A 16430-nucleotide genomic window follows, 5' to 3' on the forward strand; every position below is an offset into this window, starting at 1 on the left:
TCCTTATGGTTACTTTATTCCTGATAGACTAGCCTATGACCAATGCTTCTTATTTTCAGTTTCCATCTTCTATTTTTTCCTGCAATAAGGAATCCGCAAGGCTATGTCCACAAACTGGAATTGGGTTGAGAAAGACAAAAGCAAGTGTATTAGACTAATTACCTCTAATGGAGAATAAGCATTTAGGGCTGTTTTAATCATTTGGTTGGTAGTTGGGTTAATAGCAATTTCCCCATTGTCCATTAAGCACCCAGCTGCCCTACTTTGGTTGTGGTCAGACAACTTAGGAGACCTCTCGGTTCAGAATCTTCCTGAAGGGTGAGGGGATGGTTACATGGCTTCCTGGTAATGACCTCGAGTGCGCTGCCTGTGATGCCAAGGTCGTACATGCTAGTTTGAGCTCCCTCCATCCTTTGAAGCCCTGTGCTGCCCACGCGCAGGCCGGCAGCGAGTGGCAGGGTTTGGTAGGAGCAGAGCCAGCCTATGTACCTGACACTCGTTCTGCCCCTGGGGGGCCAGTTACATAAGAGATGAGACTCGCCACCCAGGACAGACCGTGAGACAGGGTGTGACAGCGCTGGCCTCCTCGCTCCCAGGCTTCGTTCCTCCTGAGAGCTTCAGTATCAGGTAAATCACTGTATTCAGCTGGACACGTTTAGCAAACCTTGTACGTACAGCTCTTCCTTTCCCTTCCCGTGGAGCACTGCGATCCTTTCCTGCCCCACCCACCCCCAGTCTTGCATTTTAGAACCACGGACTCTATGTAGAGGACCTTAACATCTCTCAATTCCTTGCTCTACTCAACACTTAAAATACCTCTTCCCTCAGCTCCTCCAGTTAATCTTCCAAAATTGACCCCTGTGCTGGGCACTCCTCACCTCCGTAGCCTTTATTGTCTCTGTTGCAAAAGCATGAAGGTCACACTCCACAGGCTCGACCATGAGGCTCCAGCCAGCCTTTCCACCTCATCCCCAGTTACCCCTAACGGTCTGTGCATCCGCTCGCTGGCCTCCCCCTCTAAGGCAGGAGCTTTCCTGCCTCTGTGGCTTAATCGCGACGTGCTTTTACACGGGACAGTCTCTTCCCCTCTCTCGGCCCATCCAGGCCCTGTCCTGCCCCGGATACCACAGCCCAGCATGATCTCCTGCTCCTGTTGGCTGTTGGTCATAGTTTCCACAGCCTCTTGGAATTGCTTCTAGGTGTTCTACAGCGACGATGTCTTCTCTCTAGGCTTCATGAGGCAGGGGCCATGACCACTTCTGTGTGTCTCCTCACAGTTCCTCGAGCAATGCTCTGTCTGGAATGTCAGAACCAGTAAGTGCCGTGGACTGAAACAGCAGCTCATGATACCGTCCCCGGCGGCACGTGTTAAGAGATAGACGTGTTGTTAATGGACACTGTTGTGGTTTTTTGATGTTTTCTTGAATCCCATCAAGGAAGGAATACCATGAAGGAAAGGATTTACCCCTAGAAAGCATTTCAGACTCTTCCCAAGCTTCCCAAGATAGCACACCCAGTGGTAAGAAAGTGGGAAGGTGTCGCCACCCTTGTGTGTCGGTCTGAGGCCTCCCCCCACGTCACAGCACAAGATCCAAGATCCCAGTCTGTCCAAAAACTACCACTGAGGACTCCCTGTCTATACCACCAAATCTCGTCATTATAATTTGCAGGAATGCTTTTGATGTGTCTGCTCCTTTTTTTTCTTCTATTGAAGTTTGGGGCAAGGGAGAGTGATCTTGACATCTTGTTCAGATGACAGAAATGAACTGGCGGATTTGAACGTATGGTTTAGGATTTATCAACGAAAATTAGAACATGGTCAGTAGAAATCATATTTGGTGGTAACACATATCGGTGCTTGGGAAGAGAATGAATGAGATGATCAAAATCCGTCGTCTCGTGTGGCTGAAAGAGGCTCTCGGCATCTGGGGCCGCACAAGCACCACCCGGGAAGCGGCGCCCTGCCGCATGGCTCTCGGTAAACACAACCTGACGTGGGTCCCTTTTCTGAGCATTGAAACAAGCTGCTCGCCCACTGGCCGGGCTTTCTGCCAGGAAGTTGTGAAGTTGTTTCTCTCACTTTGCTCCCTCCTAAATACCCTGCTCAGTGTCTGGAGGGAAGTGTTAAAAGCAAGAGCAAATCGAAGCGGGGCACCTGGGTGGCCTCATGTTTGAGCATCTGCCTTCAGCTCAAGTCACGATCCTGGGGTCCTGGGATCGATTCCTGCATCCGCCTCCCCACAGGGAGCCTGCTTCTCCCTCTGCCTGTGTCTCTGCCTCTCTCTGTGTGTCTTTCATGAATAAATAAATAAAAACCTTTAAAAAAAAAAAGACAATTACTATATGAAGTCATTCATGTGTGGAATCTTAAAAAAAAAAAAACAAAAAACTCAAAAACAGTAGAATGGTGGTTACCAGGAGGGTGGGGAGAATTGGGAGATGGTGATACAAGCTCAGTTATAAGACGAATGACTCCTCGGTATCTAACATACAGCGCACAGTGACTATAGTTAATAATACTGTATTATACACATGAAATTTGCTAAGAAAATGGGTCTTTATGGTTCTCATCACCAGGGAAAAATAATGAGAATTGGAGGTAGAGGGGGGAAAAAAACCTGGTCTCAAGTAGTTTACAGGCACCAAAATCCTTCTCCAATTGCAGTGTGCACAAATGCATTTTTTAAGGGATTTTTATTTATTCCTGAGAGACGCACAGAGAGGCAGAGACACAGGCAGAGGGAGAAGCAGGCTCCATGCAGGGAGCCCGATGTGGGACTCGATCCCCGGACCCGGGATCACGCCCTGAGCCAAAGGCAGACGCTCGACCGCTGAGCCACCCAGGGGCCGCCAAGTGCATTGTAAGATGATCACCAGGGGCATGTGGGGGACTCAGTCGGTGAAGCGTCTGATTCTTGGTTTCAGCTCAGGTCATGATCTCAGAGTCTGAGACTGAGCCCCTGTGGGGCTCCGAGCTCAGTGTGGAGGCTGCTCGTCCCTCTCCTGTTCCTCCCCTGCTCTTGCTCGCTTGCTCTCAAATAAAGCCTAAAAAAAAAAAAAAAAAAGACAATTGTCTATTACCTGCCAGGATTGTGACAACCATCCTGCCAGAGAACCAGGGAGCCTGTTTCCAGTTTGCACCCCGCGGCTCGGACCGGGCTCTCAGCAGCCGGTCGCCCGCAGCCCCGGCGGGGTGGCCTGGGGCCGAGCGCCTGCACCGCCGCACAGACCTCTGAGCCGAAGCGCTTCGTGCAGCCGCAGCCCCTCGCCTCCTGCCAACAGGGTCCCGGTCACGCGGCTCGCGGCCCCGGCTGGGAGGCTCGGAACGGCCCGGCCTGATGTTCCAGATGTAGAAGGTGCTGGTTAGTCCTTGTTAGGGTGAGGGCCGAACCCCGGGGGGGGGGGGGGCACCCGTGCTCACGGGCTCGTTATCCCCGCGCATCGTGTATATCGTAGAGCAGGGGGACTCCTTTGCGATCAAAACATTTTACTCATTTCAAAATGTTCTTACTTTTTCCAAAGAGACAAAACTGATGCCTGGTTGAGAATTGCCTTGTTAGCGGATAGCATCCTAAACCCCCTGGGATCCCTGGGGGCGCAGTGGTTTAGCGCCTGCCTTTGGCCCAGGGCGTGATCCTGGGGACCCGGGATCGAGTCCCACATCGAGCTCCCTGCACGGAGCCTGCTTCTCCCTCTGCCTGTGTCTCTGCCCCTCTCTCTCTATGTCTATCATGAATAAATAAATAAATAAATAAAAATCTTAAAAAAAGAAAAAAAAGAGAATCCTAACCCCCAGGTATTTCCCCATTGAAGATGCAAGCCCGGCATCGTGCCCTACCTGCTGTTGGGAGAACAAAGCCAGCCACGTTGGCTGGTGCCGCAGCGCCCGAGCCTCCAGGGAAGGAGGGACGTCCAGATGCTTCTCTGTCCCGCTCCTGAGGGCCCGACCTGGATTGCACATCGAGGGGCTCCAGAGGCCGACCAGTGTGCAGCGCCCCCGAGGTACGGGGGGCCTCCTAGGTTCCCCAGCTGCCTCCCTCCGAGGCCGGCTGAGGACCGTGTCCACCCGAGCGGGGAGGGCTGCCTGAGGATCTGAGACCTGGGCCTGGGCCGCGGTAGCAACAGTTCAGAGTGACACCTCGCTGGGACCCTCCATTTCACCAGCCAACCCACAAACGGGGAAGCTTCCGGGAGGTGATGGTACAGCCACCCGTAAGAGCGCAGCCCTTAGGGACAGGCCAGGGTTCACGGTCCCCTGGATGCTGACCGTGGCCCGGAGCAAGTTCCTCGTTCTCCCTAAACCTCAGTCTTCCTGTCTGTAAAATAGGATAGTTGAGAGGTTGAGAGGGAGCCCATATGACAGGGTTCCTGTCACTTAGTAGGTGCTCAAGAAACGCTGAATACAGTTCTTTCTATCAGGTGAAAGCCTGGACCAAATACCCCTACTTCAAAAGAGGAATTCCATGAAAAGCTATTGGCCACCAATGCCTACCCAACTTCCAGTTGGTATGGTTATCAGTGACAGGACCTTACATTGCTTTCTCTTTGTTGTTGTAGCTCTAAGTTTAATGCTCGGGACAACCCGGTGAAGCAGATGGTGTCGTTCTCCTTCAATTAATGGGACAACGGAGCTCCACAGGGTCTGAGCCCCCTGCCCACTGCCCACACAACTCAACAGGGGTTGATGCAGACCGTCTGGCCCTGAGACCTGGTTCCTTGTCCATCACCTACCCCATCACTGTGTGCTGGCCAGTCCTTCCCAGAGCCTCAGAATCCCGTCCTTTGGCTCAAAGGGGGGACTTTCTACGCTCTGCCCACACCTTTCCCACCCAGTCTACACCTTGACCATGAAACCCATTCTCTCCACCAAGCCAGCTCCAAAGTGGGCCACAGTAGGAGTGAAGCACATCAAAAAAGCAAACTTGCTTTGGCTTGAAAGAAAATATATGCACCACATAAAACAGAGTTGTTTTGGGAGGTCATCACAGAATTTTATATATAATGAACAATATTATAACTTGTAATACAACAAAGATTTAGGTGTCAATAACCGACCAGGTATCTTGCAAATGTTACATTTGAAAGTCTTTATACTTTACAACCACAGGTTAGAGAAAGGGATGCAATTTATTGGACACATCTCACATTTTCTCCTATGAATCGTTAAATATTTAAGCACCATAAATTCAAGCATTTCACATGGATGTGGCAGTCAGTCTTGGTGGTTTAAAATGCATTATGCAGAGTCTCTAGCAGATAATAACAGTGACAATTGCAGAGGACTGATTTTTAATGTCGATTGTTTTGTTCCCTGCAGAACTTCCTGATAATGTCCCTGTAGGAAATTGTGATTTGTGTGTGGGGGGGTGGGGGTGCGGGGGGGGGGGACAGGTTACAGTAACTTTGAGAATTGAAATAAAATAACATTCCCAAAGACACTATGAATTGGCCAGATATAAATAATTCTAATCAGTAATTTCTATGCCCTGTAAGAATCATGATACAATTCTACTATGGACCAAAAAAAAAAAAAAAAAATCAAGAAATGTTTTTTCATATTAAATTGTTGTAAAAAGATGTGGCCAGAATAAATGCATAATGACTGCTGTATGCTAGACATATAATCTAACTCAATTTTCAATGTAAGAGTAGGTGTTATGTCCCATTTTATAAATGAGGAAAATGAGGTTCAGACAGTAGGTGTAACTCACCCCGGGTGACCCCGCTGGAAAGTGACAGAGCCAGATTCCAACCAACTCCAAAACCCACATTTTCCCACTATTCTTGCGGTCATACCGAATGAAAGTAAAGAATTACCAAATTCGGTTTGGTGGGTTGATAGAAACAACTCTAATGCAACTCCCCGGAACACACAGAACGGTTTGCTTTATTATAATCTGTAAGAGGCTCAAAATAAAATCTGATAAAAATCCAGTTTTCATGGACCGTCCCATTGACTATTTTCCTAAGCACCAAACACATAAACACAAACTTCATCGGCGTGATCTTGACTAGGAAGCTCTTACATGAGGAGGGAGGACAGGCTACAGCAGGAGTTGAGTCTGGTCACATTTCAGTGAGGAGCCTTCTCTCAGCCAAATCTCATGGATCTCATCGTTTCTGAAATTTCAGTTTTAGAAAAGTAAGCTATATTTCAGGGGGCGATGATGGTTAAAGACCATCCATTGGCTTTCTGTCAATAACTGTTAAGAGGAGATTCGGGGTGTGCAGGTACATTGGCAGCTTCACATGTTTTGAAATAAGAAATGGTTTCTATTACCATTTTGTCCACGAGAACCCTATGTGCACAGACCTAACGCCTAACGATACTCACTGAACTGTCAATGAACCTATCAATATTGCAACTATCAATATTGCACTCAGCTCCCCGTAGGCACGGGGTGTACAAAGCTGAGCAAAGCATGGCCCTGCCCTCGAGGGGCTTGCATTTTAGCAAGAGCATGGAGGAGGCGTGATGAGACCTCACAGGAGCGAGGAGGGAGCCTGAGAGCGGCCAAGCCCAGTTGTCGAACTGGGAGCACTGAAAGGGACTCCAAGTCTCCATGGGGAAATTCGTACACCCTCCCCCAGAAGTTCATTCAGTCTTTAAACAAGCAGGTGGGGGCACCTGGGTGGCCCAGTCTGTTAAGGGACTGCCTTTGGCTCAGGTCATGGTCTCAGGGTCCTGGGCTCGAGCCCCACGTCAGGCTCCCTGCTCAGTGGGGGGAGCCTGCTTCTCCCCTTCTCCCTCTGCTGCTCCCTCTGCTTGTGCTGTCTCCCTCTCTCACACATAAATAACATCTTTCAAACAAAAATATTTTTTAACAAAAGGAGCAGAGTGTCCCAGGTAAACTTACTTGAGCGGGGAGAAACTTACTTATCACTGGGAGAAAGAGCAGAGGAGCAAGTCACAGAGCTGGGACATGCCTCTGGGATGAGGGTACAGGTGAGCTGCGGGCAGCCTGGCAGCCTGTCACCCCACGGGAAGTCACTTGGATTTCAGGAGTCATTGAATGATTTTTAACCCATTTCTAAAAACAAAATCAAGTTTGCCTCGTGGAGAAAGGACTGGCGTTAGGCAGTGGAGGCATCCAGTGGGAGCTGTTTGCCATCAAGAGTATGGGGCAAGGACAAAGGTGCCATGAGGCCGGGGGCAGGGTGGGGGGGGCGGATACAGCGATCCCCAGGAAGGGGTCTCTGAGTTTTTAGGTCTGGGGAAGATGAGAAAGAATGAGCCACCCACCACTCGCAGCACAGAGGCTGGGTACCTGGACAGGTGCGTGGATGGGCTCCACTCATGGAGAATAAGAGACCAGGAGGAAACAGACGGCCCCCTGCCACCCTGTGACCCCCTGCACAATCCAGGTGCATTCCAGCCAGGAGGTGGGGGAGGGGGCTCCTGGGAAGGAAAGTTGGAGAAGGCTCATGACCAGCCCTGGATTAGAACCACCCTAAAGCTTTGCTCATCCTTCACACAGAAAGGATATTTCCAAGTACACTGATACATAAACAGGTGAGGCGAGCAGAGTCTTCTAACCCAAGGAGTCATTTCTTCCACCGTGTTGCTCTTTAGACCAGTTAAAATAATTTTTCAAAATCCGAAGGCAACAACTGTGTAGCATTCAGAGAGGGGCTCTTGCAATGTCAGTATTTTGAACAACCAGTCTCAAACACAATCCCAGGCTCACCGTGGAGTAAATCGCCCACTTAATTCAACCTGTGTCTTAAGATGTATTTGGCAAGCTTATTAGGATAATATTCTGATGTCTTTAAAATACTTCAGGGCACCTGGGTGGCTCAGAGGGTGAGCGTCTTGCCTTTGGCTCAGGGCATGATCTTGGGGTCCTGGGATCGAGTCCCACGTCGGGCTCCCTGCATGGAGCCTGCTTCTCCCTCCGCCTGTGTCTCCGCCTCTCTCTCTCTGTGTCTCTCATGAATAAATAAATAAAAATCTTAAAAAAAAAAATACTTCCGCAAGCAAGGTATGTCTCTGACATTCTATTTATCACCCTATCTCTTCTCAGGAAATGCTCTCAGACCAAACTCACAAATGAACAAGATGAAATTTTAGAAGGTTTGATGTTTGGTAACAACATATAATAAGCCTGGGGAAGCAGGAAAATGTAATTATAAACGAGGTTGAAATTGGCTTAAATTTCAGGTGTTCAAAAATATTTAATAAATATGCCATAGTATGATTAAAAATAATCAGTATATGGGTCAAACGAACTAGGAAATACTCTGCTTTCATCTTAAAGTGTACATTTTTTTCCCCTCCTTTTTACTGGAAAGTATTAAAATAAATTGCCATCCCGGGAGTAGCCCATAGCAAGACTCATTTGAAATACGTTCTACATATAAGAGCTCATTGCTAATCAATGTTTGGCAAAGAAAACAACTCTTGTAAACAAAATTTTAATTGAGTTTTTCTTCCCTCAATTATTTTTAAGTGGGTTGAAACTAAGCACGAAAATGAGTGTCACGTGCTCACGAGACATTTCCTCAGTTTTTTTTTTCTTCTAAAATGACATGTTTTTGAAGGAGGAAGGCAGGTTTCCCATCATTTATTTCTCACAAGCTTTCTGATTTTTAGGATGAGGCCCCTGAATCCCTACCAGAATAGGAAATGTATACCTTTGCTATTCAGAAAACCACTCATCATAAATTGGCATATCTTCTAAACTTTTATAGAATATATTAATGCCAAGCGTCAAACTGCTGCCTTAGTAGAATACTGACAAAAAAAAAAAAAAAGAATGGTTTTAAAATTGGCAAAACAAGATGCTTCTGTAAAAAAAACAGGAACAGGAACGTAAAATTCAGGCTGTAGGTTGTTTTTGTTTCTTTTCAAATAGCACCATATCCTCTTGGTGGGGTGACCATGACTTATGACTCCTCTTACCCAGGTTTAATTAAGCCGGCCCTTAATTTTCTCCCAAGTGCGTAATGATAACGCTGTCACTTCCCTGTATAAAATGCCATTATGTTTTGGGGGAAAAGCGTCCCTGGGTGGGCTTCGAGGCAGCTCTGCAGGTGCTCCTGGGGAAGGGGCAGGAGGCTTTGTGTGAGCTGCACGCGCCTGAGAAGCCCCATGTGGCTTCAGTCCCATTAGTGCGCACACACCGAAGGCTGGCTGGACCCCGACTGGGGAAGTGCTGTCTGCTTGGAAGTTCACTGCAACGGGGAGTCAATTTTTTTGTGAATCACTGCCTCAATATTCATTAACAGCTCTTAGGCTCTTAATCCCTTATTGAATATATTTTCCCCCCATAAATGCTAGTTTTCAAAAGGGTTGCCAAAGTAGGCCCTTCCATTCTCTGAAAAAAAGGCAGAAGACAACATGTTTTATGTTCATCTGTGATGTGTCTATGCTAATGTAACATCTCCCGAATTCAGCAACTGTGGTCCTTCCTGGCATAATGATTCATTCTGCTTCGAAATGAACTGTTAAGGCTGGCGGTGTGGGTCTTCTTCTACCTCTCCTTGGGTCACAGCTTTACAATTATTTAAAGTGCACGGGGAAACAGATTACAGAGGGAATCACTCTGAGATGTTGGAAATCTCTACTCTCTAGTTTCATTTGTTGGCCTATTTATTTTTTTCCTGCAAAACCCATCCAGAAGCCCAACGTATCACAGAGTAATTGACTTCAATTGCTTGACGTGCTGTTACCCAATGAGGGAAGTTTTCGGTAATATAATTTGTAACCTGGCCTTTATCATCTCTTTGCCTTCCTGTGAAATTAGCGTAATTTTAAATAAAACCAGCTCTTCCATCATCCTCCAAAACATAAGAATATCTGGGCTTCATCTAGGTTGGTAGGTCCAAACAAATCCATAGGGGAGCATTTCCTTAATCTGTCCCAAACAGAGGGAGGAATGACGGGATGGCGGGAATAGCCACATGGAAACATAAGGGACCGCTGAAACTGGAGTCTGAAATGAGCACCATTAATCTCTTAGCACAGCCGGGGCTCCTGGGGCCCCCGAGGAAGTTTCTCCTGGAGACATGTTGGTGAGTTGTGGGTTCCCTAGCCATACTTCATGCAGACCTGGCACCTGCTGATTCTCTGGCGCTGGGCCTGGCTTTCTTTCAAGGTGTCTGGTGATGGTGCCGAGGAAAACTGCAAGTCAGGCCTCACCGTCGTCAGCCAGAAGCTATACTCATTTGCAAAAAAGTGGCAAGTTCCCTGTCGGCCTTGGCATTCGAGGAACGGTGCGGCTCGGAAATCTTCCAGACAGCTGCCGGGGGACATGAGGGCCTGCCCTCCTCCTTGGTCTCCAGCCCCTGTGTGCTGCCAGGACAACGGGACAGAGTTAGGGCGCAGACAGGTGCAGACTTCCCCAGACCCAGTCAGTGCCACGTGGAGGCCTGGGCCTAACTTTACTGTTTTCCTGAAATTACCCAGGGAAGAACCAACTAGGACCTGCTGAGGAAAGGAGTAGCGGACACGCAGACGTGCACACAAATGAAACCACCTCTTCTGAGGACTGAAGCAAACCCAACTTCTACGCTATAGCAAAAGCATAAAAAAACCCAATCGGCAATAAGAAGGAAAGAATGGCCCCGCGTCTCAAGAGGCTATGGTTTGGGGTGCAGGTGTCTTCACAATCATGTGTCCTCTAGCTGTCTGGCCGTCTGGCTGAGTGGGGGAATCACTGGCCAGTCCAGACAGAAGGGGCAAGCAAGGGGTGTTGCGAGGTGGCGGGTGCACACGGGGCTCACCATCAGGAACGAGTACCCGATCCAGAGGCTCCTCCAGCTCCGTGGACACGGCGGGATGGACCGGTCCTGGCTGTGCAGCGCCACCACGGGGGCTGGGGCCTCGCACACGGCACAGCGGCTGATGTAGGGGCGGATCTCCTCCTCTGAGAGCGGCATCATGGGCAGGGGCGCAGCACTGGCCAGCCAGTAGGACCGGTCGTTCCTCCGGGCGTAGTGGCACACTTGGTGGATGTTGCAGTAGGCAAAGGGCAGGGTGCTGAACATGGGAAGGCAAGACCCTGCCAGACCTTGGGAGGCAAGACGACACCATGTGGCAGACGAGCAGCCCATCCTGGTGTGCCCGGGGTCCCCTCCTGCATATGCCACCCACAGACACGCCTCCCACCGTACCTGGGCCCCCACCGAGGCCCGCCTCTGTGTCAGTGAAAGCAGGGTGTGCACCTGACCATTCCTGCCACCTCCCTGGCCTGGGGCCACAGCCCTCACTCCCTCGTTCACTCAACATCCACTCATGAGCCAAGCAGTGGGCCGGCTGCTGGAGGGGCGCACAAAGCTCATGCCCTGGCCTGGCTGGGGAGACGGCTGGGCCATCGGGGCAGTGAAAACCCAGCCTGGCTGGCCCTAGGAGCGAGCCCCAGGGAGCACCGAGACTTCCAGAGAGGCTAAGTGGAAGAATGATTTACACTAGGACCTGAGATAGGAAAAGGATTTGCCCAGGTTTGAAGACAGCGACTATTCAGAAGAGACAGAGCAGGAAGAGAGGGCCAGAGTGGAGGAGCGAGGAGCACAAAGAATTCAAAGGCATTCCATGGGGGTGGAGGGGAGGCAGGAGGGGATGTCTGTGTGTGTGTCTGTCTGTCTCAGGGTGTCTGTAGAGACATCAGAGCAGAGGCTAGGGGCTTCGTCCGTCTTGTAAGGAGCCTAGATTTTATGAGTGGGCTCTGGCTAGACCAGGGTGGGAGGCGACGGATGGAACAGAGGCCAGGCAGGGAGGAGGCCGGATGCAGAAGGGAGAGTAGGAGAAAAGTAAACAGAGACAAGATATTAAACACTACTTCTCTCCCCCCACTGCCCCCCTGCCACCCCAGGCCCCCCTAATGCCAAGGGCTGTAGCTAGGCCCAACGCAGAACGAGCTGTAAGTAGCTGCCACTGCTCGGCCTGCACTCCTGGAGCACCCTTGCTAACAGCGGGGGTCATAGCCCAGGGTGGGCAGTACCAGGGCTCCTCCTCCACCAGTGCTCCCTGGTGCCATAGCGATACCTCCAGCACCCACCACCCAACCATCATGCTCTGGGAAAGACAGGGCGCCAGCACCTGGGTAGGTAAACTCCTGGCTTGAAATCCAGCCCTGCGGCTTACGGATCTGCTACTGAAAATGGACCAGTGGGGCACCTGAGTGGCTCAGTCATTAAGCATCAGACTCTTGGTTTCAGCTCAGGTCACGATCTCAGGGTCGTGGGATCGAGCCTGGCACCAGAAGCTACATTTTATACATGCGTTACATTTGATTTACTGAGAAAGAAGTATTTTTGTAAAAAAAAAAAAAAAAAAAAAAGGAGTAAGTAGCCAGGTGAGAACTACGGTAGCCAGAACGAGCAGCTCTGGTGCCCCACGGGGTCACAGGTTTCAAGGAATTTCACTGGGAATTAGCAGGGTTGTTTCAAAAGAAAAAAAAAACCCACCGGAGAGGGGTGGTCACTTAAAATGTTGATGAATCTGTAAAATTAACCCAAAAGTTGTACTCCTAAGCGAGGGACATGGTGACCACGTGCTCCAACATACCAAGGTCCTGATTGTGGGCCTTCTCCTGTCCTTCCAGGTATAACAGACTGTAGCCCGTCCAGAGCCTGGGCATGCCCGCGGGGCAGGTGGGCTCCCCATCCGTCTGACTGTGGAGAACCAGGAGGAAGCCACTGAGGTATCCAGGCCCAAACCCTCTGGGCCCAGGGTCCCCAATGGGCCCGGGGGGCCCTGGAGATATAAAGAAAAAAATGAAGGCAGGTTAGGGGGGGTTGTTTCAACAAACACTTCTGAGCACCTCCATTCTGAGCACTCAGGGAGCCAGAGAGGAGGAGCACCCCACGGCCCATCCCTGGAGCACCCCCTGATACAACCACAGTGTATACAGATAACTCAGCAGCAAGTGTTTATTCTGAGCATCTTCCTGGCGGTCAGAGTGAGTGAGCATAAAAATAGATGCCAGAGGGGAGGTGGATGGGGGTGATGGGGATTAAGGAGGGCACTCGTTGGGATGAGCCCGGGGTGACATGTCAATTCTACTCTTGAAACTAATACTATACTGCATGTTAACCAACCAGAACTTATTAATTTTATTATTTTTTTAACCAACTGGGATTTAAATAAACCCTTGAAACTACAAACCAAACAGCGAGCAAAAATCCCTGCCCTCCTAAAGTTTACATCCTATCTGAACGAGAGAAATGACAAACCATGAAATGTGTTAGGAAGTAAAAAAAGGATGGGCTGGTGTCACCCCTGTGGTGACACCTGGGACTGGACCGGGAGCCTGCTCATCCGAGAAGGGGGTCGCCCAAGCGGGTCTTCCTTACACCTCGCAGACTTCTCTCGGCCTCTGGCCCATCTCGGAGATGCAGGGGACGGGGGGGTCCCATGCACAACTAGCACCTTCTTTTAGGAGGCTGGGAGCGGGGAGGGAGGCCTGGTCCTACATTCTTGCTGGCAGGTGGGAAGCGAAGAGCTCATCGCAAGGCGAGCGGGGCCCGTCTCCCTGGCATCTCTAAGGGGTTGACCGGCTGAAGGAGGCCAGTGGCTACTTCCAAGTGCCAAGAGCAAAGGTGAGACCAAAAGGTGGTTTTGTTCTTTTTTTTTTTTTTAACCTCACTTCTGGAAGAGGGGCAGGCTCTCCCCATCTATACTGCAAAGCAGAGGTTAGAGTGCGGGCCTGGGCGCCGGGTGGGGCCTGCTCACGTGCTTGGTGTGACCTGTCAAGGTGGCACGGGCGGGGGGCCTGGGCTTGGGAAGCAGAGCGTGGGCAGCGCCGAGCCTCACTGCACACCGCAACTGGCTGAAGAGGAGGCGTAGGCGCCCTCTCGTTACAGACCTCACCACCCCCTTCACTCCTTCTTGTCGCCCACCTGGGAGATCCTCTCGAAGATGAGACGGTGCCTGGGGGCTCTTTGGGTCCCCAGCTCCCGGCATATTGCCTGGGTGCACGTTATATTTCAAACGACTCTTCTGGAATGCCTTGTCCCTCTCCTCGCCCAGTGCCAATCCCCAATTTTTTCCCTAAGAAGGGGCCTTGTATCCTATACAAATGCATCAACAGTTGTGCGATAAGATGATGTGAACCCAGAAAACAGGCCGAGCGACTGGGCCGGCGGTGGAAGGCGAGAACCCCCCGCCACCCCATCCTCAGCACGGCCCTCAGGGGCCATCGCCTGCACGACCAGGCTTGCCCAGCTGAAACAGCCGAGCCTTTTATGATCACGAACAGCAGTCTGGGAAACTACTAAATGGCGGGGGGGGGGGGGGGGGGTAGGCCTAGACTCCTCGTTACTGGGGCTGCGGATCAGTGCAGGGGGTTGGGGGGCCTCTGCCTCCCTAACACCTGGTGAGCCCAAACCTAAGGCAAATGCATTTAATAGGATCAGCTGGGCAAGCCACTTGAGGGGCCGGGGTCCTGCACACAGTTCCCAGATCTGTGGTGTCAAGGAAACGAAGAGAAGCTGGACACTTGTTACCTGGTGCTCCGGGGCAACCGGCTTCTCCTGCGTCCCCTGTGCTTCCGGGAGGCCCCGGAGGTCCTGGGAGGCCGGCCTCGCCCCTCCTGCCCTCCAGTCCTGGCTCTCCTTTGCACCCTGCGAGAGAGATCAGGATGGAGGGGTGACACCGCGTATGACACCTGCGAGCCCCCCTCCCCGGCCCGTGTACCTGGCGCGGCCCGGGCTCCCTGGTGGGGCTGCACCCCGATAGCGCGTGTCGCTGTCCCAGGTACCGGGCGGGGGAGTTAGACCCTGAGCCCGAGCCACGGGCCCCAGGACTAAGCCATCGTGGCCACGGCCACCATGTGGAGCCGGGCTGGGGGGATGGTGGGGGGGGGCCCTTCACGTCGCCTCATATTCTGGTATGTTTGACTTTTTTAAAAAAACATTGAACATAGATGATGACTTCTACAATTAAGATTGTCCTTAGTAACGATTTTTTTTTTTTTTTTTTTTTTTTTTAGAAAGCCGAGTGGAGGACTAAGTAAAATTTCAGAGGATTCAGTCGGGAGATCAAGTTAAATTTAGAGCGATGTAAGAGCAGCGGTTCTTTAAAAATACTGAGGCTTTAGGAGGCGGGAGGTACCAGCCTGTGCGGGGATTAACCAGCCGGGGCTTCTCGACGTGACCGTCGCTGTCATCTGCCTACCAGTGGGGAGACTGAGGCTCGGGAAGGTGACTGTTGGGGACCCCAGGGGTCAAGGCTGTGCCATGGGCCACCGGGCCCTGCTTCGGGATGAGCTGCGGCACTCAGGTGCGCCCCCAGGAGGACGTAGACGTGGGGCTTGGCAGCCGTCACACCGGCTCTTTAGGTGTTTGGTTACTTTTGTGCAAGGCATCAACTCATGAGCCACCATCTCCTTTCGTGGGTACCAGACACGGTCCTTGTCTGGGGAGGAGCGCATTGCCATCAGCCTGGGTTACCTGACGACGAGCCCCCAGGGTTCTAGTGTCTACTTGTTTCCTCCCTTTCCCTTTCCCTTTCCTTTCCTTTCTTCTTTCCTTTCCTTTCCTTTCATTTCCTTTCCTTCCTTCTTTCCTCCTTTCCTTCCTCCCTCCCTCCCTCCCTCCCTCCCTCCCTTCCTTTCCTTTCTCTCTCTCTCTCTCTCTCTCTCTCTCCCTCTCCCTCTCCCTCTCCCATGAATTACCCCAAAGCCAACCATTAAGTCGGAGAGACTTAATGACTTAAAGACTTAAATGACTTAAAGACTTTTTCACTCTTGAACTCGTTCTTCCAAGGAGGGGAGAGCCACCTGCAGGGGGAGAGACAGAGGGGACTGCCACACTCGGGTGATCAGATGGCTGCCCCCCTCGATTTCCTGTCTCACACAGGACCCCCCTCTCATAGCCATTTGAAATACCTGCCCCTCCAAATCTCACTGCTTTTGAAATTCTGATCTAATCTCGCCTGCCTTAGGGTGTCCCATGCCAACCTCCTGCTTCTGTCCCCACAGCCAGCCCCGGACCCTCGCCTCCCCTTCCCATGCTGGGCGAGCTAGCGGGGGGCTTCCCAGTATTCCGGGCTCTCGGGGTGCTGTCATTGCACTTGGGGGTTTTAAACAAATTCTCTTGGACTGTCAGGCAATTCCTGGACTGTGTTGCGCACACGGTTATCATTCAGTAAGTGAGAAAGGAGGCCTCTGCCTCTCCCGTCTGGGCGAGGGATGGCCTCTCCTTTCCAGTAACTGGGCCGAGACCTCTTTCCGGGTGGGGCGGCTGTGCGCTGCCTGGCCCGTCCCTCGCCACCAGCTTCAAAGAGAACATCAGTTGCTTTGGAAGGAACACAGGGCCTGGATGGTGAGCTCAGAGCATTCTTTTATCTCCCCCCACCTACCCCCCAACGAGATGATTGCAACATGTGGCCACTGTGCTATTCTGGAAAAGGCTGCCCAAGTGCTGACAAGCCACCAAACGGGCCAATCACTGAAAAGGCAGCAGGCATCTTCCTGAAAATATCATCG

The 16430-nt window shown here is 51.2% G+C and overlaps 1 protein-coding gene across 1 annotated transcript in view; it reads right to left on the reverse strand.

The window, feature by feature from the left end:
• Positions 1 to 4966: 4966 nt before the first annotated feature.
• The window catches only part of COL4A4 (collagen type IV alpha 4 chain), a 126012-nt gene continuing 114548 nt past the window's right edge, over positions 4967 to 16430 (reverse strand). The window contains 4 exon segments of the mRNA XM_025463268.3: positions 4967 to 10294; positions 10726 to 11012; positions 12509 to 12697; positions 14449 to 14565. Coding sequence (XP_025319053.3) covers positions 10031 to 10294; positions 10726 to 11012; positions 12509 to 12697; positions 14449 to 14565 — 857 coding nt within the window. The 3' untranslated portion in view covers positions 4967 to 10030.

Source organism: Canis lupus, chromosome 25 (assembly GCF_003254725.2).
Source record: "Canis lupus dingo isolate Sandy chromosome 25, ASM325472v2, whole genome shotgun sequence".
In the NCBI taxonomy this organism is placed as follows: Eukaryota; Metazoa; Chordata; class Mammalia; order Carnivora; family Canidae; genus Canis; species Canis lupus.